Source organism: Lissotriton vulgaris, chromosome 1_2 (genome assembly GCF_964263255.1).
Source record: "Lissotriton vulgaris chromosome 1_2, aLisVul1.2, whole genome shotgun sequence".
Classification (NCBI taxonomy): Eukaryota; Metazoa; Chordata; class Amphibia; order Caudata; family Salamandridae; genus Lissotriton; species Lissotriton vulgaris.
The window spans coordinates 95,829,489-95,855,044 of NC_141686.1; the positions used below are offsets into that span (position 1 = coordinate 95,829,489).

The 25,556-nt window shown below is 48.0% G+C and overlaps 1 protein-coding gene across 1 annotated transcript in view; it reads left to right on the plus strand.

The window, feature by feature from the left end:
* The window catches only part of SLC25A18 (solute carrier family 25 member 18), a 239,063-nt gene that overhangs the window by 136,563 nt on the left and 76,944 nt on the right, over window positions 1-25,556 (plus strand). Inside the window, exon 4 of the mRNA XM_086952896.1 lies at window positions 20,309-20,364. Coding sequence (XP_086809022.1) covers window positions 20,309-20,364 — 56 coding nt within the window. The remainder of the gene's footprint in view (window positions 1-20,308; window positions 20,365-25,556) is intronic.

Consider the following 25,556-nt stretch of genomic DNA (forward strand, 5'->3'; position numbering starts at 1 on the left):
ATCCTCACCTCCGCAAAGGGGATTGGATGTGTTAGCTGGATCTGCAAGATGCCTATTTTCATATACCAATAAATCAGCATCACCCGCAATATCTACGATTCATAGTCGGAACATCCCACTATCAATTCAAAGTGTTACCCTTCGGCCTGAAATCAGCCCCTCTGGTATTCAGGAAGTGCATTGCAGTGATGGCTGCTGCTCTGTGGCGCAGAGGCATCTTCTCCTACCTTTATCTAAACGATTGGTTGCTGAAGGGCCCCTCTCCCCGGAGTGTGAGGAACCATTTCCAGCAGTGTCTACGGCTCTGTCAAAAGCTGGGCCTGCACGTGAATTACCAGAACTTGACGCAGCAGCCCTCCCAAACAATCACTACCTGGGAGCGCTGATAGACTCCGAGCAAGGAAAAGTGTTTCCTTTGGAGGAAAGACAATTGTCCCTCATTCACAAAGGCAGAAAAATTTTAAGAAGCAACCTGTCGTCGGTGCTTCAGATTGCCTCTTTACTCGGATCAATGGCATCCTGCATTTTTCTGGTACCCAATTCCAGATTAAAAATGCGTCCTCTACAGCAAGACCTGGAGGACAAATGGGATGCACAGTGTTCTCCCTGGGAAGACAAGATCTGTCTATCACATGCAGCAAAAGCCTCCATTCCATGGTGGATTTCCAGGAACAACCTGGAAATAGGAGTTCCGTTCCATCAAACTCCTCCATCCCAGACTCTGATCACAGACTCATCACTCCAAGGATGGGCAGCCCACATGGGTTCTCTCCAGACGCAAGGCCTATGGTCCTCAAAAGAGCAATTGTACCATATCAACATGCTGGAGCTCAGGGCTGTTCATCTGGCTCTCAAGGCATTCCTCCCTTCGATTCAGGTGAGTTCCATCCTAGTACAGACGGACAATACCACAACAATGCACTACCTGACAAGCAGGGGGGGAACTCGATCGAGGACTCTGTCATTGGAGGTGCAGTCCCTTTGGCACTGGCTGCTGGTGAGGAAGCTATCCATCACAGCAGTTCAGCTGCAGGGAGAGCAGAATTCTCAAGTGGATGCCCTCAGTTGCCACTTCGAGGAACAGCAGGACTGGGTTCTCAATGACAAAGTGGTCGACTACATCTTCCAGGCTTGGGGCAGTCCAAGCATAGATCTGTTTGCAGACGAAGAAAACACAAAATGGCGAGATTTAGCTCAAGGTCATACCGAGCAGGATCGAGGGGGAATGCCCTTTTGTTCAGCTGGTCAGGGGCATTTGTGTACACCTTTTCACCCCTGCCTCTTATCCCGATGGTGGTGACCAAACTGTCCCACTGAACGCCACGATGATACTAATTGCTCCAGACTGGCCGAGGCAGTGGTGGTACCCGGACCTTCTACATATGTTGCTGAAGCCACACAAGAGGCTGCCGTGTAGACCGGAACTGCTGTCCAAGATGAACGGGAGGATTCATCACCTCAACCTTCCATCACTGAACTGGGCAGCATGGCCCCTGAGGTCCTCCAGTATGGACATCTAGGTCTACCTCCAGACTGCATGACCATATTGAAAGAGGCAAGGAGACGTTCGACAAGGCACGCTTATGCTTGCAAATGGAAGCGTTTTTATATCTGGTGTGTGCACAATGAGTATAATCCCACCGAGGGGCAGGAGGATGTGATCTTGCCCTATCTGCTCCACCTGGCAAAAGCAGGTTTAAAGTTATCATCCATGAAGGTGCACCGTTCTCCTTCTCAGCTCTCATTCTTTCAGTTACATGTGGTGAAGGATTTCCTGCAGGGCCTTAAGAAAGTATACCCTCCGGTCCGACCTCCTTCGCCTCCTTGGGAGCTGAACCTGGTATTGTCAAAATTGATGGGTCCACCCTTTGAACCAATCCATAAAGCAACCTTCAAACACCTTATATGAAAGGCAGCTTTCTTGGTGGCTATCACCTCAGCTCGTAGGGTGAGCGAGATACAGGCTCTCTGTGCCAAAGAGCCCTACTTAATCTTCCATCTCAATAGGGTAGTCCTCAGAACTCATCCTTCCTTCCGAAGGTGGTCTCTGATTTTCACGTAAATCAAACTATTTCTCTTTGGACCTTTTTTCCCAACCCCTCCACTCCAGCGGAGAGGGCACTTTATTCATTGGACCCTAAAAGGGTCTTGAAGTTTTATTTGGACAGGTTGAAGCCTTTAAGAAAGTCTGATCACCTTTTCATTAATTATGGTTCAGTCAGAACAGGTTTCCCAGCTATAAAATGGTCCATCTCCAGATGGATAGTCTCATGCATTAAATTGGCTTACCAGTTAGCAGAGAAACCTCTTTTGTCCGCTCCCAAATCCCATTCAACAAGAGGAAAAGCAGCTACGACTGCTTTCCTCAATAATGTACCGCTCTCTGAGACCTGTAAAGTGGCCACTTGGAGATCAGTACACACTTTTATAAGACTCTACTGTCTTGACTCAGATACTAGAGTAGACACTCCAGTAGGTCAAGCCTCTTTGAGGAATCTGTTCAACAGCTGATTTTTCGGTTGTTGTTAATTGGGTCTCTTTGTTTCTCATTTGCCTGCCGGTGGTTGATGGGCTTGCTATTCTATTCAGTGCTTTTGACTATTGATGAGGATCCCCTGGAAGAGAAGGATAAGTTACTTACCTGAAATCCTGGTTACTCTTCCAGGGGTATCCGCATCAAAGTCATAAGCAACCCACCCGCCTCCCCAGGCAAATTAGATTTTTCTGAATTGTTAAATGATATCTTTGTGCCCTGACTTCAGGGTTATACAAAGAACAACTGACAACTCTGAGGCATGATGGAAGCTAGGGGTCATGGCTGCCTTAAAGGCACGGTGCCAGTTTTTGTTGGAAATGCTTTCATTTTCTATGCTATTGGTTTACAATGCAGCCTGTAGGCTAACAATGTCTACTTTATTTGCAGTGTTACTCTTTGCGAGTGCTTTACTCATTAAAAAACAGAGTTCAAGTGCTACTTGCCCTCTTGTGTTTTTATATATTGCTAATACTGTCTTTATGTGTTTAATTACATTGTTTAGCCTCCTATTGGGAGCTGCATTGGTGTGAGAAAAAAAGGATATATATATATATGTATGTATATATATATGATTTCCATATATATTTTTATATTATTTCCGCGGTCCTCGTCCGCGGTCCTCGCACATGGGCGGGAATATTCAGTGCTAATGACTTTGAGGAGAGTACCCCTGGAAGAAAACCAGGATTACAGGTAAGTAACGTATCCTTATTTATTACTGTGACTTAATTAGGGTGATCGACTTCAAATCCCTTGGCTGCTTGTTGCAATTGAAGCTCAGCGCTCTAGTTGTTCTACGCTGCAGCAGATAAATTCACATGCTGACGCGACCACGCAGCATGTGATTTAACTGAAATCCGGGGATAATCGGGGCTTTGAATTGTTTTTATCTTTGCTGATTTAGTCTTTTTGTGATTTTACTCGTACACTTTGGGTTCCAAATTTTGATATTGGGTGCTACTTAGTTATTGCTCGCTGACGGCGGTGCCCATAAGTAAGAGCTGGTCCGCCATTGCAGGGTCAGCGCTCTAGTTGTTCTACGCTGCAGGAAATAAATTCACATGCGGACACGACCACGCAGCAGACGCGCCAAAGGCAACCCCATCTGGGCCCATCAGCGCCCGGAATGCACCATGGGCCATGACCTCTGGCGATAAATTCAAAACCCTTTCTAGCTGCAGTGAATGTCAATTCTGCATTATGGCTAACCTCACAGATGTCTCATCCTTGAGCACCTCATTGAGGGTAAATTCCTTCCCAAAAGCCACAAACAAGACTGACTAATTTATTGAACACCAGATCTGTGATTAAACACAAATATGAATTCGAGAATTTCATGCAAATCGTTAATCCGGACCTGGCATTTATTACTGAAACCTGGGCCAAAAAAAATCTGATCCTAATTGGATCGTAGCTATTCCAAATGGGTAAGAGATCGTATCAGTAAACAGGGAAGGAAAACGGGGGGTATGGGATGGCGATTATAAACGCATCAATTTTAAATCTACTATTTGCCCCACCCAGCATCTAGGAGTAGAAGCACTGATGTTTAATTTTTAACTTACTAATGTAGATGCCTTTTCTGGAACACTACTTTACGGTCCTCCGGAACCCAGGGCTCCTTTTATTCAATCCCTGCAAACCTTCTTGGAATCTTGTATCGACTCCCCTACTTTTACCTTTTTAGGAGACTTTATCTTTCATCTTGAATGCAGAAATAATACTGACACCACATATCTGGTGGACAGCTTGGCCTGTTTGGGATTGAAACTGATTTTCACAGAGCCCACACATAAGGCCGGCCACATGTTAGATGGGATTTTTACCAGTAACACCAATATCACGCTGGAAAAAATACTGCAGCTTACATGGATGGATCACATTGCTATTGTCTATAAACTTCCACTTCCAGGGGCAGAAAGTCCCTCTCGTAACAATCCGTCCACCTTCAATACCCGTGGTTGGCACAATATCAACAAAATGGATCTAGAAGATGCCCTACACAGATATCCCCCTCTACCAGATCTAGATAATAATAATGCAGCTGATAATTTTCATGACTGGGTCAGCTCAGCTATTAATCTTTTGACCCCAGAGAAAATGAGAAAACACTGCAGGAACCAACTTGTCAGCACCATGGTAAGCCACTAAACTTAGAAGTATATAGTCGAGTTGCAAATGCATAGAACGTACCTGGAGGCAGGGATGTGGAATTCCTATAGCCAGACACCAAGGACATATTGTTTGGGGTCAAGGGCCACACGTTTTCATGTGTATTTTGTCCTTGGGACAAGTAGGCCCAACCTCCTATAGCACAAACCCTTCGGCTGCCAGTTTGCAGTACCACATTATGTATCAGGGAAGGGCAATGTCTGCAGTTAAGGTAATATTTATGCCCATATGTTAATGCTGTTGAATCTTGTATTTATTGTTTATTAATTGAAAGCCTTTATTACTAGGGTGAGCGCTCTGAGTAGTTCCAGTATAAAAATGTGTACACCGGCAGCAGCAGCGTTCATGCCGGACTAAGGACGTCTCTTCACCTCACAAAAGATTACCTTAGCATAAATTTGGATTACCCGGGAGGCTTACTAATTGCCCCCAACTAGGTATTTCTTCGCCACCTCAGTCAACGTACGCCTTTATGTAGACTGAGGACCTAAGGGCCCTGGTCTTATTTCATGGGAACCCCTTTTGACTGTATTTATTGCTGGCACCTACTTAAGGACTTGTCCATCTAGCTACCTTCTATTGCCCTGAAGAAGCCCTTTTAAAGGGTGAAACGCGATGGCTGTTCTTCTACATATGCAGAAAGGACATTTGAATAATAAAAGACTTGCAATCAACATCAGAAGACTATACGTTATACTCTTTACACTATAACCTGCTGATTTTGTGTGTTGCCTCTCATCACCTTTTTCTGTTGTAATTATCTGTGGTCATGTGCCAGCTGACCATTTCAGGTGGGCAATACAAACTTCATTTGCTGTCTGTGACAAGCCTAGGTGGTGCAGTTGTCTTTCATCATGTTGCCTTCTTGATACGAGTTCTGTTTGATGATCATCTCAACTTTGAGGAACATATTAATCATGTTTCATCCTCCTGTTTCTTTATCCTTAAGGTTTTGCCAAAGATCCTCCCATTTATTCTGCAAGAACTGCAAAAAAACACGATTTTCTCCCTGGTCCTCTCAAGAATAGACTATTGTAATGCCCTTTTTTTTAGGCATTGTCAAATGTCTACACTTAAACCTTCAGTCTTTGCAGAATGTCCCAGCACGGGTGCTACTAAATATTACCAAATTCCATGCCATAGCATTATGGACCTTCACTGGCTACCTGTTCAGCACAAGATTAAGTTTACAGCACTTTTTGCCTGATGCATAATGCCCGGTTTGGGGGAGGGCAGCGTGATCTTTTGAAACTCCTCTCTTGGTATGTTCCTCTGCAGGACCTAAGGTCCGCAAATGCAGGGCTGGTACATGCTCCTAGGATCCAAAGGGCTAGGATGGGTGGGAGAAGTCTTTCCTATCTGGCAGCGAAATTATGGAATACGCTGCCAGTTGCATTAAGACAACAATCAAATAGATCCTCCTTTAGGAAGCTGCTGAAGACCTGGGTCTTTCAACCGAAGTAAGCTGCAATGTCTCTCTCGCCTTTTTAGATGATTCACATGCTATACCCAGTGCCAGGACGCCTCGGCATTAGTTGTGTCTTATAAATACTTACTTACAGGCTATATTGAGGTATGGCATAGAAGCTCCACCCATTTCCCGCCCATCTTTTCAATTTGCTCATGTTACTGTCCTTGCAAAATCGTTGTTTTACATTTATGAATAGGCTCATTCCCTCCTTCGTACCGCCTCTCATAACGACTGGACTTTTTACTTGTGTTGTTACATGGTCTGCTTTATGTAGTCGTTGAGCACTATTTTCTTTAATGATCTTCTCCTATTCCACCCACGACATCGCAGCACACCGCACACTTTTCAAATATATATATGTATATATTTGTTTAAAATACTATACCCTATAGGGGGTCGATTCCTGCGCTATACAAGAAATAAATAAATATAATTATATTGGCCGCACTTTTTTAATTATTTAATTTACAGCACAGGCTGCTTTCACTTTAGCAGCCGCGCCTATTTATTTAATAAACAGTGCCGCCCAGCTTTCACTTTAGCGCCTGCGCTACAGAAGCTTTCTTAATTATAATTTTTTTCGCTTTGTATGAACGCGCCCCATACGGGCTTTCACTTTAATGTTGCCCATGTCCCTTTATGTAGATGCTAAACACTGTAACCTGAATATGGCAAGCAGCGTCTAAAGAAAGGGGTGCGGCCACCATTAAATTGGTCTTGCATTTGCGAAAGTTTGAGCTATTGGCATCAGAAATACCAATGCCTTTTATATATATGTTGTTTTTAAAAATACATGATAAAAGGCATTGTCATTTTCAATGCCAATAGCTTAAACACTCGCAAATGCAAGACCTATTGCATTGAAAATGCTTGTTTCAGCTTCGCAGCATGTCTGCCTTCCTTCCCCCTCTGGTCTCCTGTTTTCACTCTTCAGTTGGCTTTTAAACGCTTCTCATGCCACACCCTTCTGGTTTTCCGTCTCTCCTCAGCCACTTTAGATGAATCATCCTGGAAAATATTTCGAGCATAGTTGGCATGGCGTTGACTTGTTTTAATAGAAGACTTGCAGTGAAAATGGACTGTTTTTTCAAGATTATGTCTGTTCAGACTTAAATCTTAAGCCTGCACATAGCAGAATACTTGCTTATTTAATCGGTTTGTGTAGCGTAGTCTTGATCAAGTGTATCATTTTTCTGAATTGTACAGAGAATAATCATAGTTGCAGTGTTTTATTGAGCAGTGCTTGTCAGGTTGTGTAGTGTTTAACCAGCCTGCATTTGTATGTACACTTTTGTGCAGTGTGGACCTTGTGCAGTGTATAAAGGTTTGTGCATTATACTATGTATGGTTTTTTTTTGTGTTGTGTGTGTCTCTTTGATATATATTTACTGAATAAACAATAACATTTGCCGTTTACGGTGTAAGATGCACAACGTTCACCATAGTTCGCACCTTCTGCCTTGCTCAGTTTACACCTTTGCAGAAGACAACTGTGAAACGTTCCTGATCAGCAGATCCTACAAAAATCACTGACAGAAACATCTGCCCCGTTATGTTATGTTATGTTATGTTATGTTATGTTGATTTATTATGCGCACAGATACTCCAGCCAAGGAGCGTCCCGGCGCAGAGACAAGGTAGAGCATAACACAACAGGAGAGTGAAAAACATAAAAGCAGCTAAAACAGGAATGTTTTTATAGCCCTCCGGAAAGTCAAGAGATCCTCCATCAGACGGATTTCAACAGGAAGGGAGTTCCATGCTGCCGCGGCCTTTACACTGAACGAGCGGCCTCCCATGCGACTGAGCCTGAATTTGGGGACCACAGCAAGGGCCAAGCCCTGGGAACGGAGGGTACGGGTGGGAACGTAAAAGGAGAGACAGGTAGATATGATTTCCGGGCCTATACCTCTCAGAATCTTAAAGGCAAGGCACAGAAGCTTAAAAAGGATGCGCTTCCTTACAGGGAGCCAATGTAGGGAACGAAGGACACCTGCCACCGAGCTGAATCTGGGCAGTCCGACAATCGCCCTCGCCGCAGCATTCTGAACCCGCTGCAGACGGGTTAACTCGGCCTGGTTGGCCCCGGTCAAGAGAGAACTGGCATAATCCAGGTGGGAGATGATAGTTGCCTGGATCACCAGCTGCCTGGTCGGGGCGTCAAAGAACTTGAGAACAGGTCTCAAGCCCCTAAGCAGTCCCAAACAACAGGCCGCGGTTTTTTGGTGTGCCCTACAAAGGAGAGGCCCACATCCAGCCAAACCCCAAGGTTTTTTACCTCCGATACCGGGGTCGGAGTGGGTCCCAGCTCTGAGGGCCACCATTGGTCACCCCACAACTCCACTCCCTTACCGACAACCATCACCTCCGTTTTAGTGGCATTTAGCTGGAGACAGTTGCCTGTCAACCAGCTAGCCACCGCCTTCAGTCCAGACTGAAACCTGGGGGCCTCGATCTCCGCATCCCCGCTGAGAGTAACCGCCAGCTGTGTGTCGTCGGCATATGAGACCAGAGTTAGGCCCCACTGCCTAGCGACATCAGCCAGCGGTCTCACGTAAAGGTTGAACAACGTGGGACTCAGCGAGGACCCTTGCGGAACCCCCATGGCCAGCGGTTGGAAATTGGACTTGAAGGGAGGGATGGCAACACAGAAGGAGCGGTCATCTAGAAAGGAGCGGAACCATTGCAATACCTGGCCGCCAATGCCAGTCTCCTCGAGCCGATGCAGGAGGATGCTGTGGTCTACCATGTCATAGGTTAAGTTAAGTGGTATTAAACCATATAAACATAATACACAATAGTGGTCGCTGCTGTGTAGTTATGGTTCAAGACAACTGTTCATTGAAAATGCATTATTTTAATTTGCCTATAACTGATCCCCATGGACAGATCTACCCAAAATAGGGCACTTGCTTAGCATATGCATGTCAATTTTCTTTTAGTTGTATGCAGGGGAAAAATATTAAGGTGTTGAGGTCAAAAATATGTGTTTTTTTTTTTCTCATTGGAAATTTTGTTCACTGCTATAGCAACAAGCACTGGCGTTGCCAATAGGTCTCGCAGTAGGAAAGTTGGAGCTATTACAATTGCAAATAACAATGCCTTTTATTTTTGTTTTCATTTTAAAAACATAAAGGGCTTTGTCATTTTCAAAACCAATAGCTCCAACTTTCCTACTGCGAGACCTATTGTGCACTGCACAGTGTGGGTGAAAGTGGCACTGCGTGGGTGTGAGTGGCTTTGAGTGAGTGGCGTTGCGTGGGTGAGTGGTGTTGCATGTGTGAGTGTTGTTGCGTGGGTGAGTGGCTTTGAGTGGGTGAGTGGCGTTGCGTGGGTGAGTGGCGTTGCGTGGGTGAGTGGCGTTGCGTGGGTGAGTGGCGTTGCGTGGGTGAGTTGTGTTGCGTGTGTGAGTGGGCTTGCGTGGGTGTGAGTGGCGTTTGTCTGAAAGTGGTGCTGTGTGGGTAAAAGTGGCACTGCGTGGGTGTGAGTGGATTTGCGTGAGTGAGTGGTGTTGCGTGGGTGAGTGACGTTGCATGTGTGAGTGGTGTTGCGTGGGTGAGTGGCGTTGCATGGGTGAGTGGAGTTGCGTGGGTGAGTGGCGTTGCGTGGGTGAGTGGCGTTGCGCGGGTGAGTGGCGTTGCGTGTGTGAGTGGCGTTGCGTGTGTGAGTGGCGTTGCATGTGTGAGTGGCGTTGCATGTGTGAGTGGCGTTGCATGTGTGAGTGGCGTTGCATGTGTGAGTGGCGTTGAGTGAGTTGCATTGCGTGTGTGATTGGTGCATGTGTGAGTGGCGTTGCGTGTGTGAGTGGCGTTGCATGTGTGAGTGGCGTTGCGTGTGTGAGTGGCGTTGCGTGTGTGAGTGGCGTTGCGTGTGTGAGTGGCGTTGCGTGTGTGAGTGGCGTTGCGTGAGTGAGTGGCGTTGCATGTGTGAGTGGCGTTGCATGTGTGAGTGGCGTTGCGTGTGTGAGTGGCGTTGCGTGTGTGAGTGGCGTTGCGTGAGTGGCGTTGCGTGAGTGAGTGGCGTTGCATGTGTGAGTGGGGTTGCGTGGATGAGTGGGGTTGCGTGGATGAGTGGGGTTGCGTGGATGAGTGGGGTTGCGTGGATGAGTTGCGTTGCGTGTGTGAGAGGTGTTGCTTGGGTGAGTGGCGTTGCGTGGGTGAGTGTGGTGGTGCGTGGGTGAGTGTGGGCTTGCGTGGGTGTGAGTGGCGTTGCGTGTCTGAAAGTGGTGCTGTGTGGGTAAAAGTGGCACTGCGTGGGTGTGAGTGGATTTGCGTGAGTGAGTGGCGTTGCGTGGGTGAGTGGCGTTGCATGTGTGAGTGGCGTTGCGTGGGTGAGTGGCGTTGCGTGGGTGAGTGGCGTTGCGTGGGTGAGTGGCGTTGCTTGGGTGAGTGGTGTTGCTTGGGTGAGTGGCGTTGCGTGGGTGAGTGTGGTGGTGCGTGGGTGAGTGTGGGCTTGCGTGGGTGTGAGTGGCGTTGCTTGTCTGAAAGTGGTGCTGTGTGGGTGAAAGTGGCACAGAGCCTTTGATGTGGCCTGGCGCAGGAGAAATGCTGCTGCTGCTAATTAAATATAACAAGTGTTTAGGGAGTCACTGCCGAGAGTAACAAGGCAGTCCTGGGAGGGGGGCTGCGCACCAACTGAAGTGCTCTGGTTGCACGGCCTGCGGCCGTGTGAAGTGATAAGCCTTTGAAGTACACAGGCATGCTGTGACGGAGGTGTGAGAGGTCTGGCAGGGGACACGGCGACACCGGTCACTGGCGACAGAGGGGCACATCTGCCACTGCCGAGGAGATGCTCGAGGCAGAATCATTTTACCTATTAATCTATGGGCTTTACTGCTTCTGTTGTAATGCCAACGCATCGCTTTCGTTGTTTGTGTCTGTGTGTGCTTCAATTGTTCAAAATACAGATGTTACGCTTCAATTATTAAGCTCCTATCTCCCTCCTTTAAATTGCCTAATTTGGCACCCGGGGGATTCTTCTCCTAGCTTCCAGCTCAGTGTGATCTGGGCAAATCACTTTGAGTCAGATGCAGATTTGTGTTTAACTTAAGTGTGCTAAACCAGCCGCGTAAACCTCAGCTCCCGCATCTGTCGGCATCTGCATTTTAAACAACGGCAAATGTGCTAATATGATAAACTTTCGGCAGTAATACTGTACATTTAGAGTTAAGGGAGAGAGGGTGGGTGTTTCCAGAGGAGGGGCAGTAGAGGGGCCATTGGGAGGTCGCGAAGACCAGTACATCTGAAACTTTACGTGCATTCACGTACCATCCCAGTGGTATTTACGCTCAAATGGCTGACAAAAAATAGTAACGGCTTTAGTAAGTCTGCACATGGAGGTCGATAACTTTACGTTTCATTTACCCACCAGGAAAAATAATATATTGGTAGAGAAAATCAAACACTTGAAAGATGCTGGCGCGCGCATCAATACAATTACAGTCTGCAATTCCGGACAATTTTTGTGAATCTCCAGAAATCTGGTAAACAGTGGGCATAAGCCTAGGGTTGTAGTATGGGGCCGACTTTTTCAAGGTAAAACATAGTGAATTCATGCCCGAACTACCCCTCTTCTCAGTATCTTCAGAAATGTGAGGCTTTCCGTAACATCGATTATTAGTGGCGGTTCATATTTTAGAAAGGTGACATACTGACATTCACATGTGTATAATGAGATAAACAGTCAGTTGTAGAAGCAGAGACTTGCGGTAACAGTTCCCATTTATGGACGGGGTTGTCCGTGTGCCAGGCGAGCCCCACCAGCCCCAACACCTCTATTTGTGGGAATGGTCGAAGAGTGGCTAATGTTTTACTTCCGTATCTGAGGAATTAGCATGTTATGGGTCTCTATTGAAAATATTTCCGCTTTTAGGCATTTTTTTTTTAGCTTAGTTACTGCATTAAAAAATAAACAGCAAGGCTGTGTTTGCGGGGAGAGAGAGGGTAGGTGCTGGTGTGGGAGGGGGGAGGTGCTGGTGCGGGAGGAGTGCTGCTAGGGCAAGGCTGTGTTTGCGGGGAGAGAGAGGGGAGGTTCTGGTGTGGGAGGGGGGAGGTGCTGGTGTGGGAGGAGTGCTGCTAGGGCAAGGCTGTGTTTGCGGGGAGAGAGAGGGGAGGTGCTGGTGTGGGAGGAGTGCTGCTACAGCAAGGCTGTGTTTGCGGGGAGAGAGAGGGGAGGTGCTGGTGTGGGAGGGGGGAGTTGCTGGTGTGGGAGGAGTGCTGCGAGGGGAGGAGAAGCCCTGGCCGTGAATGGGCGTGCATGTTTGCTCACGTGATTCACGTGAACTGCAAGAAAACCGCGGGGCTGAAAGCCCTTGGTTTGAAGAGGATTTTGCCGACTTGAATTCTCCCCATTTCCCAATCCTGCGGAATGGTAAAGGCGAGACCTAAAAACCACTGAATGGATCAAAGCTAAACTTGGAATTAATGGAGAACTTTACTCAGACATATGCTTTTCTTGGCTTTCCATGCATGGACTCTCCGCACACCACCCTCTGGGTTGTGGGCTGAATGGCTGTGTACAAGGGTTGTTCCCCTACAGGGTTTCTTTCTTATGACTAATATCGATGATGTGTCTTTGATCTGATATGTAACCCTGGCTAATTCCTGCAATAAAAATATATTTTAAAAAAAAATGCTTTTCTTGGCTTTGTGTAAATCCATAGAGTGGTTTTTGAGAAGTTGGAGATACGAAAAAAGTGCCAAATAGGCAGGAAAAGGTAACATATTGTTTATATTGTCAGTTTAATTTGAGAATTCTGAAAAGTACGGTTTTGGTCAATAACATTAGAATTTTCAAGGAGTAATTAGCTGAGGAAGATGATCAAAAATAAATTCCGCCATAGGACAGAAATTTTACATCAAAAGGTAAGCCTTATGAGAAGTGCCAGACCCTAGGAAGAGAAGTGGGCACTCGGATGCACTGACAACGGGATTAAAATCATTGAAAAAAATACCAATGTGGACACAGTAAAATCGCTAATTTGATGGAAATCGTGAAGACGTGTGGTAATTTTGGTATTAATAAACCGGTACCAATTTTCCAAACTTGCATAAAAATCGTACTTTTTAATGAAATAAAGAGTAAAACAGTCAAGGCTATGGTTGGATGAAGGCTTTGGTAGGACGCACAGGCTGGAGGTTGTAGGGCTGTGAGAAAGTGCCATCTTTCTTGCCTTGGTATGCCCCCACCTTTTTCTGAACTGCTGATGTACTTTGACTGAGTGTGCCCTGGGTCGCTGCCAATCAGGTACCCAGGGCCTGTGTTCCTTTCGTACAAAGAAAAGCTATGCTGAAACAAAATACCCAATTGGCATCTCTGGCCCCTGTCAGCCCCTAGTAAATGGTACCCTAGGTACCCAGGGCATGGTGACCAGAGAAGACCCCTGAGGGCCGCAGCACTTATTGTGCCACCCTCGGGGGCCCTGCACCCTGGCTCCCACACACTGCCTTTGCAGGCTGAGTGCCTAGGTACAAAACTGAAGCAAGAGTCGACATGGCACACATCCCTGTGTACCATGCCCACAGAACCCACTGCCCTGGCATACTTGCCAGGTCAAAATCCACCTTTTTAATATTAAGAAGCCACCCCTATGGGAGCCTTAGTAGCCCACTAGTCTGTGTGCTTATTAAAAAAATAGAAGGGCTTGTTGCTTTTGTGTTCAACGTGCCCTACAATAAAAACATTAAATTTCTGTTTTCACTGTAGCACAGCCGATGGTCCCATTGCCTAATGTAAAATTTCAAAAGCTTCCACACTAAGTGCTAACTTTCATTTGGGCCCACCAAAGATAATGCTACAATTTAGCAAATTAATCCTGACGTTAAAACCCACTCATTGCTGAGAACGGATTTAAGGTAACTTTAAATAGAAAGGTAACTTTAGAAAGTCACCACTTTATTGCCCAGCCCTCCAGTAGCCTTTCCAGTCTATCTCAGCAGTTGTCACCTGGGACAACATGCTGCCCCCTGCTAGGAAGTTGGAACCTCCAACAGGATGACTACTGGGGGTGGCCACAGATGCCCCATTTTCAAAGAGGCGACCGTGTTGGTGAAGCAAATAGTGATCACACCTTCACATGCCCGCTCCTTTGTATAGGTAGACAGACTGGCTTCTCTTTGAGAGGGGTAAAACCCATTGCAAAACCAGTTCTCCAGGCGAAGTAGCTCTTTATGCTGGGTACACCCCATGGGTGTGCCCAGGGTTCCTCACAGAGGCGAAGGCTTGTACCAGCTTGGATTTGGGTACAAAGGGGTATCTTGGGATTGTTTGATGGCCAATCCCCAAGGAAGTGATGTAAAGGGGAAGGGTTGCAATGTGGAGACTATTGTCCCAATGGATAGTGAATGCTCTCTTCCCACAAATATGAAGATGGTATAAAAGTGGCAACCCAGACACAGTCCTCAGATAGCTACTGGACTGGAAGCAATACAGAAGAAAGACTTCCATGATGCTCCCTGGTCCCAGCAATGACAGCTTGCACCAAAGACAGGTGCACCTGCTGAACCTGAGAGACTCACAATGAGGACTGTGCCTGCTGTGCCCACTTGTGGGGAAGAGCTCCACTTGTGGCAGGATGGCTCTGAGAGCTAGTGGGCTATCCTCCTGTGTTAAGCTAAAGTACAATCAGCTAAGGAACTCTGCACTCCTAGGGAGCCCAGCTGCCCAGGATCTGCTGGACACCAAATTGCCTGTTGGGTGACTGAGTCCTGTGGGACCTGTAGCTGAGGACCTGAAAGGTAACTGTGTCCCTAAACCCCAGTGGTCCCTGTGATTGGCCTCCAACCAGTTGTGGCCCATCCAAGTGGAGAGAAGTAGCGGTACTAGGCATCTGGCTAAAAACTGCTAAACTAGTTTCAACGATGTATTGCATTTTTCAGGGGTGAACTGGTTTACTTACCATTAAAAATTCATATCTCCTTTACCCTCAATAGAGTCTGATCGTTTTGGTGTCTATTTCAAGATGAAAATGCACTCTATTTTTCTACCTATTACCTGTTTTGGTACTTGTAAATGCTTTACACCTGTACCATTGATTAAGCCTGACTGTTCTGTGCCCTGGCCTCCCAGGACTGTGTTAAGGGGTTTATTAAAGAAACCTTACTGGTCCTGATTAAGATTGTGACATTTTTACATGGTGAGGTCTCACAACCACATAATAATCCACTTTGCTACATAACTATAAACAGAGGCTGGCTTATGCAAATCAGTAAAGACCCTGCTGCGCATGGGAACTGTTCACCCTGAGCTGCCATGCATGGGCCGCACTAGAAAGGAACACAAGCAACCCTAGACTGCTCCCCTGGTTAGGCGTCAGTGAGGCATCGCTTGGATCCTATAGCACAGCAAGCAAGGGACCAGTGGCAGGGCATAACTTTGGATCCTTAAGGCGTTATATCAAAAGGTGATGGGAGTGATGCTTTCAGATAACCTTAACCACTGGCAATCAATCTGGTAAGCATTCCAACCCATTGTTTTGCAACTCTAGACAGAGGCCTGCCTTTGCAAATCAGTACTTACCCTGTTCCTCCTGGAAACATTCCTTCCATAGCTGTATATTTAGTTGTCATTGAAGTGTCTTAACTGTAGGATGTCTAGGACTTTACAGTGTTTTAGCCTCTCTGAGGCTGTTAGTCTGTCTGCAGCATGTATTTGGTTCTGCACTGTGAGCCTAACAGTGCAGCACTTGCTTCTACTGTTCTACTGGCTCCCTGTGCAGGTTACCTGTGGGCAGTATTTAAGACAGTGCAAAGTCAGTAGGATGTATGTCTAGACCTGTACAGTGTGTGCCTTTCAGTGGTTGTTTGATCATATAGCATTTTTATAATCTGTTACCTAGCTCCATGTGCTGTCTGTTTGTGAGACCGATCTCTTATTTTTTTTTAACATATTTTCTTTTCTTTGGTGTGCATCCGCATTATACCATTGTGTACTGTATACATTGCATTACATATATACATGGTATCATGTGTATATATCAGCGTAGGGCAATCCGTCTACTCTACATCTGGCAAAGTCAAGATCAGTCTTTTTTGGGGGTGAGTTGTAGTTTTCATAGTAGATGCACAAGTTATGGTTTGTATAATGGACCATAACTGACAGCATTTCATTAGTTTACGTATTGATTTGGACCTTTTGCCAGGCCTCCAACTCCCCCGCCCGTGCCCTCACTGTAGGTCACCGGTTCATCTTGTCCTCGCTAAGCTGTCGCACCCTATCTGAAAGGAACATGGTAGTTATAGATTCCTTACCTTAGAATATTCCCCAGGCATCAGACTGGGTCCGGAAAGTTTTCGTCAGCAGTACCTCTGCTCCTCAGTAGGTGGTGTCAGTCGGCTCCGCTTCCGTCGTCTGCGTCGTGATCACCCGGATGACATTGCAGCAGCTACTTAGATGCTGCCTTTGCGTGCTGATGTCAGGTCTTTCTTTTTCCGCGCCAGCCAGAGCAGATCTCGGAAGAGCGGTACCTCTAGTCACTTTTTGACTGACTTTCTCTCTACTTTTTTGAGTATTCGACTCCTGGTGCACGAGGGATGCCTGACTTCAAGGCATATGGTTCCTGTAACCGGCTGATGTCTATGATGCATCCGCACCGCGTGTGCCTCTTTTGCTTGGAGCGCGACCACAACCCCAATTCTTACTCCGACTGCCGGTCGATGGCGCCGAAAGCTTTGCAGGAGCGTTCCCGAAAGCTGCTTGAGTGCCGGCAGCCGGCTCTACGCCGTTCGAGGTCCCGGTCGTGAGGGAGGTCGAGGGACCGATCGCGGAGCCACCATCATTCATCCAAGTCGAAGTCTTCGCACTCTGGGTCGGGTAAGTCGAAGCATAAGTCGAAGAAGCACCTTCGGGCCCCACCGAACCGGTTGGGGGACCTAAGCCTGCTCCGGCCCCGAGGCCGCAGGTCCCCCTTGGATCCAGGCCTGGATCCGGATTGGCACCGGTTGACCTGATTACACCTCCACCAGAGCCGATTCCTCTGGCACCATTACCACACTCGATGCCGGTCGGCCCCTCGGCCGGCGCCAACCCGGGCCTTCATCCTGACGTGGAGCCCGCCGGATCCAGCACTGAGAGGTGTTTTTGTGCCCTGTTCACTCCTGGGGTCTATTTCAGCCAGATTGGCACCCAGATGATGATCAGGAGGAGGACTGGGAGGGGTCAGGCGACCCTTTAGCTAATCAGGTAGACTCTAAACAGAACTGGAGGAGAGGAACTGGGGGATGCAAGTGGGTTGGTAATTTCGCGCTTTGCTAGTATTTTCGCCCTTGGCTAGTAATTTAGCGCATGGCTAGTATGAAGGCCAAGTCCTGGAATTTGTCAGTGACCTTTGTCTTGGCTGTATGGGGGAACAAACCAAGCAGGTAATGTGTCGTAGTGCACAGCACTTCTCGGTGGTGATGTGGGCTGTTTCGTTCGTAACTGCCTGCCAGTAAGGAGTAAGGGCCCGGCAACTCCATATCATGTGAGTGAAGCTTGCTCCCTCCTGTAAGAAACTGGCTCTATATATACTGCTCCAAAGTGAGGTAAAGTGTGTATAGAGTCCAAGCGTCTCCAGAGGTTTGGCAGAGGTTAAAGTTAGATAGAACCTTACTCTCTAAAGTGGTAGCTTGGTCGAGCAGTAGGGCAGTATCAGAGGACAGTGTTAAGCATTTGATGTACACACTCAGTCAGCAAATGAATTCACACACTCAAGAACTGAACTCTAGGCCAATTGTTTTTGTATAAAAAATATACTGTTTTATTTCTAGAAACAAGCAAGCCCGGTACAGGTAAGCATATACGTACTTTTCAGCTACAAGATGCTGTTGTTGAATACTTTCAAAATATAGTAGGACTTTGTACCAATTCGAGTTTACAGGGGTTGCAATGCAATGCACAAACTTAGTAGACTCAGTACATGGGAATCAATAGGCTTTTTCAGTAAAATGCAATTACATTAATTTTCGTATTACTTTTACTAACACAGTGCTGGATCCTAGATTCAGCACCAGAGCATTTCCTGAAAACAGTTTAGTAAATACGTTTAGTTGTACGATTTTTAATGAGTATTATTGTATTTCAAAAGTGGACACTTTGAAACTTTTTCACATAGAACCACCAATGTTATCCTATGGAAGGAAATTCAATTCACAGATAAGTTACTTTAACGTGACTATTCTTACTCAGTGCTGAATACCTAGATTCCGCACTGGGACATGTCCTGATAACAGTTGAGAAAATGCGTTTTGGTTATTTGTGTGATTTTTAAGGAATATTCGTAGTATTCAAAAGTCGACAGAAACTTTTTGGGAGAAAAAATGTCAATGTTATTCTATGAGGAAAAAGAGGTTATTGGTTTCCAGGTATGTAATCGGTCTTTGGAGTTTGGGTCCTGGGGTTAGACTCAGGGGTCTCCCAGGGTCAGTGATGCACTGTTGTTGCACCCTCAGCGGCACTCGGGTGGCCGGATGCAGAGTGTTGAGGCCCAATGTTATCTTACGGACGATAGGGGAACTCCGGTTGGTGGCTGCTGGCAGGCAGGCAGGCCACGGGGTTGTGGGAGCAAATCTCCTAGGGTTAAGCTCAGGGCAAGTTGGGGGCACAAAAGGGGCACCCTTAGCGGCACTAGGGCGGCAGGGTGCTGTTTTGAGGTCGGGTGCCCTGTTGATTTCAATGGAGATTCTCCGGGACAAAGAAAAACTGCAGGCTCGGCGAAAAGGATCTTGCAAGAGTGACCACCACTTCAAGGGGTAAGTAGGGATGTTGAGGGTTGGTTAGGCACCGCTGGGTTGGGCACACAAGGCCGTGGGGCGTCGGGTGCAGGGGTGCCTTAGGACGTCGGATTTTCTTACCCGCTTTGGTCGCGGTAGGGGGCCCTCTGGATTGAGGCTGCAGGCATCGTCTGGAGGCTTGAAGCAAGTCAGGGGTCACCGGATCTCGGGTCAGGATCGCCGGGGGGGGGACCTCCTCGTGGTATTTTTCCACTCTAGATCGGGCCGGGTTCGGCGGGTGCAGAGTGGGCTTGATTTGTGGTTCCTGGTTGGCACCAGAAGCTGCAGTTCAAACACGGTCCTGGGTACCGGTGGTACCATTTACCAGGGGCTGACCTGTGGCCAGAGATGCCAATTGGGTTAGTTTTGGGGAAAGAACACAGGCCCTGGGAGCCTGATTGGCAGGGACCCAGGGCACACCAAGAAAAAGTGCTTCAGTAGTCTTGCAAAAAGTGGGGGGTTTACTGCAACAGAAACTCACTTTCCTACACCTCCTCCCTACATCTCGGACACTCTGCATCATCTCTATGAAAGTAGCGGTTAATTTGGTTTGGAGTGATGTATGCCCGGTGCAATATGTAAAAACGAATCAGACCAAATAAGGCGTTTCTTGAGACCCTGGGCGTCCTCTGCTGTATGTTCTCCCAGTCCTTATCCTCAAAGGGCCTTTCTAGTTCTTCTGTCCAGTAGTACCTCAGCGTATCCAGTTGCTTAGCAGAGTCGTTGCCTATCGCCCTGTACAGACAGGTGACTGCTTTTATGGTGCCCCCAGCTGTTCCTTTGTACCCACCAGTAGGCTTAAGGGTACCCACCCCCCAGTGTCATCGTATAGCTCCTATAATTTCTCTATGGAGCAGAAACTGGCCCTGAGGGATGTCCCAGTCCGTGCTAAATTCCTCAAACAGTATCAGTTACCCATCCCTGTATAAGTCCTCGTCGCCATTATTTAAGGTACTCATATACACAGCAAATTGCTAGAAGTAACGTATTTATTCCTTCCTCATGCTTTGCTCCAGAGTACAACCACAATTTCTCGATTGTGCATTCTAAATGAACTCCCAAGGGGCAAACCCCTATAAAGGCGAAGGCAGGGGAGCCCAAACAGGTGAAAGGAAACAGACCATAATGAGTGCAGTATTTACCAAACTTTTAATTTTTATTAGCTTCAGATCCTTTGTTGTCTTTGAAATTTTGTACCTGCATATTTGCATTACCAATAGCTCCTGTTTTACCGTGAATGTGGGATGAAATCAATTGATAAATAGGTACTGGTGAGCTGCATGACATGTCGATTGTTAGGGGATTGTATACTCTCTCTTATCACCAGTGATTTTGTTTGAATCTTTATTAAAAAAATAAGCTTTTCTCATTTTATGTTTGCAGGTGGGATTGCCTGATTAAGACTGTCCGTTCGGAGGGCTTCTTTGGCATGTATAGAGGTGAATATTAATTTCTTTCCATACAGAGATGGTAGCAGTTCTTGAACAATCTTGATGCATTGCTACATAGCAACATCATACCCAGTTGCACTATTTTGAAAATGGTAGAAAAGGGAAGAGTTCTGATCAAGTTGATGCAGAGGCGTGGCCAGTTTCTCAGTGCCAGTGTGATCAGGAATAACTATTACCAGTAAAAAGTTGGCAGAATTTTAGATAATCAATTACCATGAGAGGAAGAGTGACTATGTAAATGTAGTGATTCAGTCTATTTTTCAGTGTTGGACAGAATCCCTACATATGCTGATAAGAGAATAATGGTATACCTTAAAACAGGTAAGGTAAGACTACAATAGAAATATTCCTACTGCATCACGTGCTACTTGGACGATTTGTAAATACATGGCTGAATCAAACAGTGGACAGGACTTTGAAGCAGAAAAATATATGCCTAATAAGATCGTGGAACATGCTTCATTCAAGAAACCTCAATGCGATTGTATTCATTGCAGTGTAGTGGGCAACTCTAGATTTTAAGGCATGGTAGGCAGTGTACTCAGCCTCCTGTTTCTCTTGCGACCCTCTCATTCAGTGTAAAATACAATAATGTATTCACCAGAATTGTTAATAGTATTCTTTGACTGTCATGTAATGCAAGTTCTTTTTTTTTTTGAGCTTTGTATCCCTTTTAGTCCGATCTTTACTTAGAGATACCTCTGCCTGTAACTCATGCGAAGTACCTTCAAATGAAGGCTTTATAACATACATGCTTAATTAAGGCTATTCTGAGGTAAGCAATCTTTACAACAAAACTTTTACAACGCACTACCATTACGACGCAACTTTTACAACGCAAACCATTACAACGCATTGCGCTGGGGGGCGCTCTAGGATAGGGAATAGGTTTAATGTACTATCCAACACCTTCCCTACTATCCACGGGGACTGGAGTTGGAATAGTAAATGAAACTATTCACTATCCAGCGCCCCAAAGCACTATGCGTTGTAAAGGCATGCATTGTAAAAACCGCGTTGTAAAGGCATGCGTGGCAAAAGCATGCGTTGTAACGTCATACATCCCTATTCTGACTTCGCTCATACCACTATTTCAGTGCATTGTCATTAAGGCCTTTTTCTGACCCGCCAGAGATGTTGCACAGTGAGATGGCTGATGAATGGCAACAGATGACGTAGGGCTTTTAGTTACATGCTCCAGAAGGCATAGGTGGGAAGTCGTAGAATGGGAGGTGCTAGGTGGTGCCATGGAGGCATTTTTGAATGGCTCTAAAATGGGGCAACCAGGAAGTATGTGAATATGGGTTGTGGCAGGCGGTTCTTTTTTGGTCCATCCAGAAGAGAATCAGATGAATGTTGTTTAGATGAGCAGTATGATCAGCTCTGATGGAGATATCTGAAACACTCACCAGAAGAGAGGCTGGGAATGAGCTGTGTGAGTGGATCGGAGGAGAGTCTGAAAATGAGCAGTGTGAGCGACTTCTCATTTTTTTTTTTTTTAAGACGTTTATTAATGTTCAAAAGTGCAGTACATATAGCGAAGCCTACAACCCTGCGGGCCGGCTGCAAAGGAACGGTAAATCGTGAGGGTGCAAGTCTGCACAGGAGGGCGTATCGTTGCGCCCCTTGTGTCTCTGGCATGTTAGGTCACAGACAGTATGGTCACATTACCTTAAATCAGTAAAAGAATAGTTCCATAAATGACGTCTTATTTTTCAGTTTTTCTAGAACTAAGCCGTGAATTCAGCAAACTAAACAGAACAGTTTGTATCGGTATGTCCCAATGTTCCTTTCGTGGCTTCGCCACATCAAGTCTGTCCCATTTGCACGGTGTTGGTAGGAGACACCTCTGGTCAGTGTGGTGTATGCCGATGATGCTACAGTACATCAGGGGGTCAGTGGTGTGCATGCGCAAGTGTTCTCGGACTTAAAGTGGGACAGCTCCTTTGGGCCGTGGTACTTCGCCAGCTGCCGGCCTGGTTAGTGGTGCATGTAACAGTCAGGTGGAGTAGCCTAGCTGTTGGTGTATCAGGCCGCGTCTATGCCTGTGTTCGCTGCCTGGGGCGCCGTTGGCGGCGTCTATCCACTGTGTCGTGGGGGGTTGGAGAGGCCACCGCCGGTGAGCAGGGGTCCGATACTACAAACATGTGAACATATATGGGGAAGGGGGTGGGGGGGGGGGGGGTGGGGTGGAGTGCACTTGCGGGGGCGGTGTCTACGACTCTGTGCTGGGGCTGTGTTGCTGTGCGATGACCGCTGGTGAGCGCCCGTGTGGGTGGCGAGCCGTGTCTGAGGTCTGCGCGCTGGGTGATCCATGTCTGGGTTGGGGGGGGGGGGGGCCGGCGCGGTGTGCGGTGGTTCCTTCAATAGAGCTGTAGCCTCTGTGGCCCACTCCCAGTGTTGCTTACTCTATGTGAGCCCCCTGACAGCGCCCTCCCCCTGCAGGGACCCCAGGATGCCATCCCAGAGCTGTGCGATCGGGAACTGCCTCAGACCCGCTATTTCTTCCCGGTGAAGTGCCGTGCCTTCTGCCCTGGCCCAGTTTGTGAAGGATGTGAACCAGTGTGTCGGGGTAGGTGGTTCCCGCCGTTTCCAATGCCTAGTGAGCAGCCGTTTGGCCGTGATGAGGCCCAGATCCCAGAACCGTGCCTGCGTTTTGTTTAGTTTGGTTCTTTTATATAGTCCGAGAATGCACGCCTCCCACGTGTCAGGCAGACCCGGGCCCGTGCTGTGAATCAGGAGTGATATCACCTCCCCCCAATACGTGGCCAGGGTTGGGCAGTGCCAAAGCATGTGCAGGATATCTGCACCCAGCAGGTCACATCTGGGACAAACGGCAGTGTCGATCGCGAAGTATCTATTTATTCTATCCGGTGTCAGGTATGCCTGGTGCAATATGTACAGCTGGATGATACGGAAGCGGGAATTGCGGGGGACGTTCACAGGACTGGCTAGGACTAGGTTCCACTCCTTATCTGTCCAATCCCTCCCTCGGTGCGCTGCCCATTTAGCCCTGATCTGCTGTGTGGGTTTTTGCGTGTGGATGAGAAACGCCTGCGCTAACCAATGCGTGATGTGCGAGCCTCTGCCCATCACATGTAGATATTGGATCAGGTGGTGCATCGGTGGTTCATCCTGGATGTCTCCCCAGGAGTCGGTGTATGCCCGCAGAACTGACGCGTGGAGTAGGAATTGCCCAGCCAGCAGTCCCGTGTTTTCCGATAGTTCCGCAAACGGGAGCAGGGCCCCGTCAGCATACAGGTCGCCCATGGTCTCTACTCCGGCTGTGATCCAGTGGTCCAGATTGCGCGGCGTTACCATCCCGCTCCTCCTGGGGGTGCCTAACAGTGGGAGGGCAGGAGCATACGGTCTGACATTTTGTGTCAGTTTCAGGCTACGGAGAAAGCATTTGCGGGCCACGCCCATATGCAAGGGTAGAGGACGGGGTCCCTTGGTCAACGGGTGAAACAGGGCGCAAACCTGGGGGTGGGTCCATTGGTAGTCCGCAGTGGCCGTATCGTCTAGATGCGTATCGCTGAGCCAGTACGTCACCCATTGGAGCTGTGCGGCCAGGTAATACAGCTCCATGTTGGGGCCAGCCAATCCTCCCTCCGCAGTCGGGGAGTACAGCTTAGCCAGCGCTACTCGTGGTCGCCCCGCGTTCCAGATCAAGCCGCGAAGCATTGATTCCAGGTCGCGGAATATCCGTGTGGGGACATACATAGGGATATTCGCGAAGTGATAGAGTAGCCTGGGGAGCGCTATCATTTTGGAAAGAGCTATTCGGCTGGGCACGTTCAGCGGCAGAGTTTTCCAGAAGGACATCTGGGCTCGCAAGGAGAAAATGGCGCGCACCAGGTTGCCCTCCAGTATGTCCTGTGGATCTCTGTAGATGTGCAGCCCAAGGTATTTAAACGTGGTCGGGTACCAGGCAAGCCGGGCCCCTCCAAGGTGCACATCGCACTCCTCCTGGTCTCGGCTGAACGAGTATATTCCGGACTTGGCCCAGTTGACCCTGAGGCCCGAGACCTCCGCGAAGGTCTGGAAGATGTCCGACAGCTCGGCTGGTATCGCGGTGAGGTCTCGCACAGAAAGCAGCAGGTCATCTGCATAGAGTGAGACTGTGTGCGTTCCATCAGCCAGTGGGATCCCCCATTCCGCTCCTCTGTCCCGCAGCAGGGCCGCCAGGGGTTCAATGGCTAAAGAGAAGAGGAGGGGCGACAGGGGGCAGCCTTGTCTGGTGCCTCTGCGCACCCTGACCCTCTCTGACAGCAGTCCACCCGTCCTCACTCGGACACTGGGTCTCTGGTAGAGTAGTCCGACCATGTCAGCAAAGGCATCTCCCACCTCGAATCTGTCTAACACTGCCCCCAGGTATGGCCATTCCACCGAATCGAAGGCCTTCTCCAGGTCCAAGACCAGGCACCCCGATCTAGGCCAATGTGTCAAGGCCGCTTCCTGAATCCGGAAGAGGCGGCGCAGGTTACGAGATGTGCTCCGCGCCGGCATGAAGCCGTTTTGATCCGCATGTACCAGAGTTGGGACCTCTAGGGCTAGGCGGCGGGCCAGGAGGGAGGTGAAGATTTTATAATCGGTATTCAGCATGGCCAACGGTCTATAGGATCCCATGAGTGCGCCATCCCTACCCGGTTTCAATAGTGAGACTAGGTTTGCCTCATTGAGCGAGTCTGGGAGTGCTGATTCCTCCATCGCAGTGTGGTACAATTTGAGCAGCTCCGGAACCAGCGTATCCGAACATGCCTTAAAGAATTCGGCGGGTAGTCCATCCGGGCCAGGTGATTTGCCGTTGGACAGTGCGAAAATGGCTTCGCGCATTTCTTCCGGGGAGAATGGTGCCCCCAGGGCGTCCTGCTGCGAGCCCGTGAGGGAAGGCAACGGGATGTCCGCCAGGTATTCTGCTATGTAGGCCGCGGAGACTCTCAGTTGTGATTTGTATAGGGCCTGATAGTGCCCCACAAACGCTTGATGTATCTTGCTTTGGGTGTACACTAGCTCTCCCTCAGCCGTGCGGATGACGGATACTGGCTCCGTGCGGTTCTCCTGCCTGACTAACCAGGCCAATAGCCTACCGGGCTTGTCACTGTATTGGTGCACCCGCGCCGAGTGGGCCGCGAAGTTGACGTGCCGCAGCCGTTCCATTAGTGTTTCATGCTCTGTAC